The 10,371-nt window shown below is 41.6% G+C and overlaps 1 protein-coding gene across 1 annotated transcript; it reads left to right on the forward strand.

Annotated features, from left to right (window-relative positions):
* The first annotated feature begins 1,526 nt into the window (after positions 1 to 1,526).
* Positions 1,527 to 7,791, forward strand: LOC307266370 (serine/threonine-protein kinase pdik1l-B). The gene is made up of 4 exons (XM_080048369.1): positions 1,527 to 1,552; positions 2,619 to 3,376; positions 4,621 to 4,840; positions 7,496 to 7,791. The coding sequence occupies exons 2-4, from the start codon at positions 2,630 to 2,632 to the stop codon at positions 7,738 to 7,740; spliced, it is 1,212 nt and encodes a 403-aa protein (XP_079904495.1). The 5' UTR covers positions 1,527 to 1,552; positions 2,619 to 2,629; the 3' UTR covers positions 7,741 to 7,791.
* Positions 7,792 to 10,371: the final 2,580 nt, after the last annotated feature.

Below are 10,371 nucleotides of genomic sequence, written 5' to 3' on the forward strand. Positions count from 1 at the left end.
ACACACCTCAAAGCATCTCTTTTCTTTCACAGTGTGCTCCAGTGCAATGAATCACGATATTTCCTATTATTCTCTCAGAAGAGCAAACACACACACACACACACACAAACACACACACACACCAATCCTGTTATCTGTCATCACTAGCGTTGACGCTCCTCCACCAAAAAAACAGTTGATACTGATCCAGCTCCCACTCATTGTGTGGGTGTGTTTATAGTTGTGTGTGATTTGTTCAGATGGTCTATCGTAATTAAATGAGACTGCAGAGATGATGGAAGTTAGGTGTTTTTGCATTTGCAGTGCTTTTCTTTTCCACGATAACAAAACTGCCTCGGCTAATAATGGAGCATTGATTCAGATTCTGACTCAGTGATACAAGCACTCTCTGCGCTTGTATCATGTGTTTCATTATTTATTCGAAAATGCTTTTCAGTTTATATTTAGGCCTAATGTGTGTATCTCCGAAAAAAATACTTCTGGCCAGCAAGGTGCCACTCATTACTCCTCTGTCAATGATTGATTATTGTTGTGCCTGACAGTTCCTTAGAATATGGAAAACATTTTGTTATGTGGAATACATTTTAAATCCATAAACCAAGACATTTCATGGTCCTCCTGATGTAGGCTACAGTGCATACAGCCTACAGTAAATGTTATATAGTGATTAGGAGAAGACACATGTTACTTACATCTATTCACTTCTGACTGCATGCCACGTCTGACAAACCTTTTTTTACTGAAAACTGCATCGTCTAGCATTGCATTTGAGTGAATATTACTTTGTTGCTAGGCAGTAATGAGTCAACACTGGGGGCTGAAGGGGACCAAATCAGCTGGACGGTCAAGGGGCCCCCTAAAAAAAAACTAATTTCCTGCCACTCTAAATATTTTTTCGTCAATAATTTTTTATAGCCGCCCACCCCCTTTCATGCATTCTCGCTCATAAGTGAAATGTTATGCTATGTTGTGTGTTACAATAATGGGTGTAGGCTTCCGTCAACCCTACAGCAAACTGTAATACTAGTTTTACATACGATAATGATCATTTCGGACGACGCTGCATGCATGTCGTAGGCCTACCCTTGAAATATTTTCTTTTCTATATTTATATCTTTCATATCAATATATATATTGGGGAAAACCAGTAGTCTGTTTGGTGTCATTATTCATACCTTTCAAAAGCACTCACCACAAATTATGCATATACTTTCTATGACCACAACTCCTTATGCTCCGTGTCAATTTCCTCATTGGCAGTCGTTGGACAATTCGAATCATAGTGCACTCTACGGCCCTCCTACCCACCAATCACAATACGCGTCTGGATTGCCGTAGCCAATCAGGACGCACGTACGAACAGAGCGGGACGCTGCGAATGTAGACACGGAAGTCTGACGGATTTGTTCCGATTTGTTCTCAGCTGTTTAACAACAATACAAACAGAAAGATATATAACATTCCGTTAAATAGGGTGCGAGACGGCTTTCAATCAGGTAGAGTGCAGATTCAAGTCGATTCTTTGCCGGTAATGTGAGCTGAATTCTTGTGGGTAAGTTTGAAATGAAACTAATGACAGCTCTTCCCTTTTAAAAGTAACGCTAGCTTGACCACAGAACAGACAGACAGCGCCATGTTACATTCATACAGCGTGAGTGTGTACAGTTAATTCATGCTAGTGACTTAGTGTTGACTTTGAAAAGCTCAGGCATTGTTTTTATACAAACGGTGTTTCTCTGCATCGTTAACAGCTGAAAGTGAGTGATATACTACTAACGTTAGCTGTCGATGTAACGTCTGCAAAACTCAAGATCGTTTATTTGTAAAGTGTTTTGTACAACAATTAAAGCAGCAGTCGTTCGCAATAAAATGATTGACTCATGAGTCTCGGGCTCTCTTCATCAATGCAACAGAAAAGAAAGGACAACATTATAAAAGACAAGTGAGGAGAGCCACCCGATGTCCAGATAAACAGAAGATAGTGCAAAGATATAGTGCAAGTATAAGATATAGTGCAAGTATAATTTAAATTGTAGAGACCAGGTATATCATATACGTTTAATATAAAATTGAAGAAAGTGTAAATAAAATAGAATACTGTGAAATAGAAATACATGTTATCCATATAGATGTATACATACAGTATATATAAAATATGTACATATAAGTTACAAGTGGTGTAAACAGATATATAAAAAAATTAACAGATGTTAACCGTAGACATTGTTCCAGGTCACTTTACTTTGTTATGGAGTCTTGAATGATCTTTAAAATCTGACAGCCAGTCTGGTGAAGTGTTTGTAGCTTAATACAGTAATTTAAATTAAATCAAATCAGTTTTATTTGTATAGCCCAATATCACAAATATACATTTGCCTCAGTGGGCTTTACATTCCATAAAATATGACACTCTGCCCTTACACCCTTAGCTCGGCTGAGAAAAAACTCCCAGTAAAAAACCCTTTACCGGGATTTAAAAAATTGAGAAATCTCAGGGAGAGTCAACAGAATAAGGGATCCCTCTGCCAGGACAGTTGTGTACCGTACCTTAATGCTACACATTCCTTGTTTTTATTATTTTTTTAAATCTGGCTCTTGTCATTTTATTTTGTCACTAGTCACATCAGAGATGGAGGAGCTCTACACTTTAGAGAAGGAGGTGGGGCGAGGCAGCTACGGTGTGGTGTTTGAGGGCCATATGGCCAAAACGGGACAGAAGGTGGCCATCAAGCGGCTGCCCTGCAACAACCCCGAGTGCATTGAACTCTACCTGCAAGAGCTGTGGGCCATGAGAGCCACGGCCAAGAACCACGTCAACGTCATCGCACTGCACAGCTGCCTGCTGCAGACCGGGCCAAGGAGCCTGAGGAACCTGAAAGCAGGAAAGCTGCCTCTACGTCTGGTCGAGAGCGTGCTGAAGGGCTGTGTGGTCGGAGCCACGCAAAGCCAAGAAAGCAATAACCCCCAGTCCAACACCCAAGGGAGGACTAAGACTGTCTCTAGATTACAGGACCGGACCAACACTGTCCAGGCTAGGGCTAAATCCCAGGACAGGACCAAATCTAACGCACGTGATTCCAATTCTACAACCCCACAAAGGCTTCAAAGCAGATCCAGAAAGAGACGGGCGGAGAGTGAGTCAGAGCAGCCGAGGCCCCCGCGCTGCCTGGCCCTGTGGCTGGTGATGGAGTACTGTGACGGGGGAGACTTGAATCAGTTCCTGCTGTCCAGGCCTCCAGACGCCCAGCAGAACCATGACGTAGTGCTGCAGCTCTGCAGGGCCGTGGCCTTCCTGCACAGCCTGGGCATCACACACAGAGACCTGAAGCCGGACAATGTGCTGGTCTCTGTGACGCCAGAAGGACCCGTTGTCAAGGTGGGCAGATAGTTGTGATGTAGGTGACAATGTAAAAGGCGGAGTCGGTGATTCTGGAGAATGCTTGTGGTCAAAATCACTTTTTGTCCAAATCAGTGAATATATCTCCCAACACTCTATTAGCTGTCCGTACTGTGTGTGTGTGTGTGTGTGTGTGTGTGTGTGTGTGTGTGTGTGTGTGTGTGTGTGTGTGTGTGTGTGTGTGTGTGTGTGTGTGTGTGTGTGTGTGTGTGTGTGTGTGTGTGTGTGTGTGTGTGTGTGTGTGTGTGTGTGTGTGTGTGTGTGTGTGTGTGTGTGTGTGTGTGTGTGTGGTGTGTGTGGTGAAGGAAAAAAAACAAAAAAAACATGCAGCCTAGGCACTGTTAACTGGTATGTAAACAAAGGAGCCCACCGTCGCTAGCAACATGCCCGTTTACAGTGCCTAGACTGGGTATTAAAACCGGATCGTGGGGAGATATTCAGTGATTTTCACACAAAAAAGTGATTGTGACTGACAACAAGCATTCTCCAGAATCGCTGACTCCGCCTGTAACGTCCAATCAGGAGGCGAGGTGTTGAGATGAGTCAGTACCCAAGTTGTCTGAGAGTTCACACTTTTTAAATGGGAAAGCGTCATAGTGCTTCATAGTTATTTCATAGTTTATTTTTTCTCTCCAGGGTGTTTGGTTTTCACAGCAGCAACAAACTTGAAACAACACAAACGATATAACGAAAAAGCAACATGAAAGAGTAGTTGAAAATTGAAATGCTGGGCTAATGCCTGTGCACCCAAACACTTAAAATACCACATGCTGAATTGATCAAGTTCATGTCAGAAGTTCAGAAACTTTACCACAGGTTCTTTAAAAAGAGGAGCACAAATATGATGCTTTGCACTATCGTAGCAGTCTTCCACACATTTTTAAATAGCTTTAAACATCAGGTATGAGGAGGACATTACTTTTCCACTATGTCCCTTTTACATAGAATTTACAACTGAAACAAAGAAGATTTGTGAATGAACTTTTACACTTAAACAAATTATTTAGGGGGGCGCCCTTTGCTCAGTTGGTAGGGCGTCCCCCCCATGGGCCTCGGCCAGCAGCAGACCCGGGTTCGATTCCAGCCCGCGGTCGTTCTCTGCATGTCACTCCCCTCTCTGCCCCATTTCAACTCTGTCTCTACACTATCAATAAAAAAAATATCTTTAAAAAACATAAAAAATGATTTAATTTTTTTGCTGACTTTTCCTGTCCGACCTCTAGGTGGCGGACTTTGGACTGAGCAAGATGATTGAAGGTGTTGGGGACGTGAGCAGGCAGCACTTCTCCTCCACCTGTGGCTCTGACTTCTACATGGCTCCAGAGGTGTGGGGCGGACTCACCTACTCAGCCCAGGCAGACATCTTCTCCCTGGGGGTGATGTTCTGGGCCGTCCTGGAGAGAATCACCTTTGTGGAAGAAGGGACCACGCAGGAACAACTGGGTAAGGGTCACAGGAACAGTGGGGAGTCAATAGAGAAGGCCAGACAGAGAAAGAGAATACCTGATGCTTTGACAAACGAAACAGATAAGCAACTAAAGCCTTGTTTGCACTGAGCGGTTCGGTACGATACAGGACACATTTATTTGCATTTCCACTGTCAAAAGTTTGAAAAGGGTACCAGAATAAGCAAACCTTGCAGCACCTTTTTGTGTCACCGTTTCGTTTGGGGTACCAAGCCGTCCCAAAAGCGGTGGTGCCACAAACTGTCTGTTTATTGGTCGACAAAATCATTTCAATGTCAGAGATAAACCGGCGTGTGACAAGAGTGAACAGTCTTGTGTTCAGAGAAAAATGTCGGCGTGCAGCTTTTTGTTTATTGAGTGGCATTTTTCCCTGTCCATTGAATTATTCAGCGGGTTAGGGTGCTGAGAGCAGAAACGCAATCCAGATGTAGGCTGACCGTGCCGAGCCATACCGAACTGTGCTGCTCAGTGGAAACGAAGCATTAAGGAACACAATGGGGCCAATGGAGAAGTTCCATATACATGAATATGCATTTATATGAATTCAGATTATGTCAGTATTGGCTAGGGCTAACACATCAGCACAGGCACCAAGTCATGTAGTATCCGGCTCCGCTTTGGTGAACACTCACATAAAGGTTGAGTGTGTGGTCAGGCAGGTTGATGACGCATCGCACTGAATCCAGTTTGACTTAATTAACTGGCACATATTAAAAATGTCACATACTATACATCATTCAGTCATTAACCATGGATGGTACAATCATAAATCTAAATGGCAAAAGCGATGAATGATTTATGCTATGTACGTTTTGATATGTATTGCAGTGGCCCGGGCTTCTTATAATTCAATCCGACAGCGTGTAATTCAGCCTTTCATACTCCTAAAGTGCTGTTGTTGACAGCATGTGAGGAAATACCAGGTTCTTCTTAATAATCTGGGGAAAAAAAGTTTTTTTTATTCCATCTGCTGGCCCATCTTTTTATTTGGTTCTTCCTGGCCCTGTGCCCAGCCTGCATTAATGAAGATCAATTACACGTTGATGCTAATTCAAAGCTGCAGATGTGGTTGGTCTTTGTGTAATTGCAATTTCCTTATTTGTCTTTGTTGTAAATTACTTGTCATTGCTTAGAAATTTGATGTAGTGAATTGGGCCCATAAAGTCTGCTAAACCAGGGAAGTCAACGTGCCGGGCATTCCAATCCAGAGTATATATATTTGAATCTCTTTTTCTTTTTTAATGTCTTATTTCTTAATCATAACCCTGTGTCGCCTTAGGACGAGAAAGTGTCTTAATGGACGCCAAGGCCCAGTTCTCCTCTGCACTCCACTGTCAGACTAATGAAATGGCTTTAATGCAGATGTCTCATTTCGTTCACAAAAAAATTGACCTGGAGGCAGGGGGAGTATGAACCATTATCCTTTACGTTAAGTGCTTGAGAAGAACCTCCCTGAGTCACTGATACCGCATTAGGCTGAATGGAAATGGTAACGATTGGGAGAGGGAGAGAGGGGGGTGTCGGTGATCAAAAAATAAATAAAAAAACGCAACTGGAATGTAGCAGCCCAATCACAATGCGCTCTGTCATTGAGAAAAATGGGGAGAGACAGCTTGGAGGCTTTTCACAGAGACGGAGAAAATGCTCCATTCTTTTTTTTACTTGATACTTTTTCAAGACCCACAAAGCCTTTTGACTTGGCAGTGGAGTGCAGAGAACACCGTCGAGGAGCAAGACAGAAGACAGCACCTCTTGCGTTTCTTCCATCAAGTCCATGCACTCGACTTATAGACTTCACATCATCCATAAAAAGAGCAGTACATGAAAATAGAAATAGAAATGGCTATGATGGTCCCTTTTTGTTTAAATGCCCGTTTACAGAACCTAGGATGTGTATTAACACAGTTTGGACAGGTAGCGGATCAAGAGATATTCACTGACTTTGACAAAGTGGTTTTGACAACAAGAGTTCTCCAGAATCGCAGACTCCTCCTTTAATTCCCCTTTACTTTAGCATGCAGAGCAAACTGTGTCCTACAATTCATCCTAATTACCTATAAGACCTACAGCATAACACCAGTCCAGTTTATTGACTATTAAAAAGTAGTTTAGCTGCCTGACAATATTTCACAAACACAGAGTCCATCATGTGTGAAATGTGTAAAACCAAAAATCTGATTATTATAAAGGATAAGTGGATTACACCTGTGTATGGTGATTGCATTGCTCCAGTCTATTGACTATTGAGGCACTTCTTGTAAATACATATAAAGACACTTTATTGATCCCTTAGGGAAGGTTCCTTCAGGGAAATTCAAATTCCATCAGCAGGTAGCACAGAGATACAAAAAAAAAACAAGCTAGATAGCAGCAATAGACATATTAAAAAAAGTAAATACAGATTTATATTTAAAAATGTAAAAAGAAGCAGCAGATGTTAGCAGCAGCAATTATGTTTTTTTTTTTCTTTTTTTCTTCTTCTTTGTTTAATAAATAGATTGTGTAACTAACAATAAATAAACATGTTGGCCCACGATCGGATGAGATCAAGTGGCTCCCCGCTGCGTCTGTTGTTGCTATCGGTCAACGTCACATGCACGATGACTCAACAGTGTGTTTTCCCCTCTCTTAGGTGCCTACGTGTGTAAGGGTCGCTCTGGCTGGCTGATGCCGCTGGGGGAAGCTTTGTGGGAGAACGGCGATCTCCCGCTGTGTATCCCTATGAAGTTTAAGAGAGCGCCCCCCCTGCCGCCCCCTCCCGGCCCTGCCATGTGCACCCTGCTTTTAGACATGCTCTCCTCGGACCCGGACACTCGGCCCAACGCAGACCAGCTGGAGGCCAGTGTGCACTCCGCTCTCACACAGGACTCCCACTGAAAGACAAAGTGATCTCCAGAGACCTTTTAAAATGGGCTGTAACTAACCACGGTAGCCACTACATGGAAAAAAACTGTCCACTACTCCCTGACTGCAGCCACTGCTTACATTGTGTAAGCAACTTGGCCACTTTGCTGCCTCAGGGAAGTAGGGGCGGGGGGGGGGAAGAAATATGGATGGTTATGCGGGGAGAGCAGGTGCTATTTCTGTCACAGAAAACAGAATTCATAAACATTGTAGGGAAACTAGAAAAAGGGAGAATATGAATGAACTAGAAGAGGTCCATTCATCAAAACACGCAATGATATTTTAACAAGGCCAAACAGAGATCTGGTGGGACTTGCTCAAGCTGCATATGATGTAAGCGGCACCATGCTGTTGCTCTGGCCTTGAATGCTGGATATAGAAAATCAATTTGAGTGTGTATATATACAGTAGGGCTGAAATGAATAGCAAGGGATTACTGCCGCTGCTTTTTGTCTGGGTGTGCTGTGTTGTTGACTCCCAATTATCTGTCTGACTGGGGGACATTGAACTTTCTACTTATTTGAAAAGTGTAGCTAACATTACATTTTTTTTATGCTTATCGCATCAAAGCAATATTTCCAACTGCACATCGTTGTAGCATGGATTTACTGGGCCTCCGTATGTCTTCAAATATGTTAATTGAGTGACCAAAAACATTTGTGCTGAACTGTATAACGCAATCGAGGGTAGTAGTGCTGTAACACATACTACCTTTGTGACACATATGAATAAGTCTCAGCTGTTGTCGACACTGTGCCAGCAATCACTGTCCATTCAACACTGTAATTATGGCAGCTATAGTTTGTGGTGTTGGTCTAAATATATTATTACTGTGCAAATAAGGTGGGCATTATATTATGAAGAATTTGCAGTATAACGCAGTCTAGCCATCCTAAAGTACAGCCTCGGAATATAACAGTCAATATGCAAATATTTACAACAGTCTTAAAAAAAACCTCTTGTGTATTTAAATTGAAAACTTGATCTTGGAGTACTGTTTGTCATATGCGCTTTACACATGAATTTAAATTGCTTGAAAATGTATAATTGTTCCTTGTTTTAAAATGGTTTTTTTTCCATCCATGTACGTATTAGTTATCTTTGAGTCAATACATTTTAGTGTTTTGTTTTTCTTTCTTTCAAGTATGTAGGGGGGTTTAGAAATGTTTAGAAAGTCAAAACTTCGCTGCTGTGTGAGCACTTTTGTGATATCTGCACTGAGAAGTGAAAGAGCTAGTTGGCAACGTGAGGCTCCCAGTGACTAACGATGACTAATATAGCGTCCCCTCATGAACAGGAAATTAAAGCCAGGCATTAGGGCTGCTGCTGATCGTATCCACACAGAGTCCACAGCATTTATTACTGGTCATCAGTCTTAGTCATTGACAGTCCATATCTTAGATGACTACTTATTTCACCATTACATTCTTTTCCATTTTTTTTGCTCGTGTGCCAGAAAAAAAAATGGAAATGTACTATATCAAGGATTCGGTCCAGAAACCATTTTTAAAAGTACATGAAATTGTAACCTGTATATATGAGCTGTGTGGCTCACATAAAAGGCCTTCATTATAAAAGAAAAATGAAAGGTGGACTACGTGTTACTGTTTACATATGCAGAGCATAGTTATATAATAAAACTGATAACTGATTTCCCTGCATGTAATCCTTAATTAATTAAATAATAATAAATAATGTTATCATAATAAATTTAAATTGTTTTGAGGCACCTGGAACCAAACATAAGACTAGACTATGTTTGTGAACAAAACCATTGGCCCTGCTGCTGTAAACGGTGAAAACATAACTTTTACAGTGTTTCAGGGATCCAATTTTGCTTAGAGGAAAGATTGTTTATTCAGTCACGAGAATATACCTTAGAAAATGTTGCCTTCTCTGACACACTCAAAAGTTACATATTGCACCTTTAACAACAGGTAAACCATCCTCTCACCTGTTTCCTAAGCTGTCCTCGTGGTGAGTTGAGTGGTGTCAGAGGGACGAGTGTTGAGATTTAAGATAGCGAGGCGAACTCAGCTAACCTCTGTGCTCCCGTCTCAATGAGGTCGTCAGTGACAGATCTGCGACCTTTACCGCTGTGAGTGACTCCTCATGCTCTGCTGGCCAACCAATGGCTCAATCAGACCACCTTTGACCTCCCTACTTCAAGAGTTTAGCAGAATTACAGGTAATAGTACAGAAGTTTCGAGTTGAATGAGTTAACTTCCAAGTATGTTTTTTCTCTCTTCCCTTTTATATATAGTTTGTTTATGTGCATTTCAAGAACTAACAATGGAAATCTAGTAGGCATTGTATTGATATACACTTGTAAACCTATCCTTTAAAGTATAAAACCAAACTTGGATCACTCATCATTTATTTGATTTCTAAGACGATGATCGATCATTTTTACAGGATGATTCTGTCACCTTTTAACTTGAAATAATAAAGGTGTAAAAACCATGCTAACCCTGTGTGGCTGCATTCATAAAACAGTGCTGCTTTCTCCTATAGGTGTAATATTGCGCATGTTAAAAAGACATTGTAAATCATGTTGGACATTTTAGTGTAGCGCACACTAACATTAGCCAATTGCAAACATAT

Source organism: Ammodytes marinus, assembly GCF_949987685.1.
Source record: "Ammodytes marinus genome assembly, chromosome: 19".
In the NCBI taxonomy this organism is placed as follows: Eukaryota; Metazoa; Chordata; class Actinopteri; order Uranoscopiformes; family Ammodytidae; genus Ammodytes; species Ammodytes marinus.

Excerpts from the sequence above, each read along its gene's own strand:
- LOC307266370 (XM_080048369.1), top strand. The coding sequence starts at position 2,630 with ATGGAGGAGCTCTACACTTTAGAGAAGGAGGTGGGGCGAGGCAGCTAC. Across the intron at positions 3,377-4,620 it reads CAGAAGGACCCGTTGTCAAG|GTGGCGGACTTTGGACTGAG; the intron begins GTGGGCAGATAG and ends TCCGACCTCTAG. Across the intron at positions 4,841-7,495 it reads GACCACGCAGGAACAACTGG|GTGCCTACGTGTGTAAGGGT; the intron begins GTAAGGGTCACA and ends CCCCTCTCTTAG.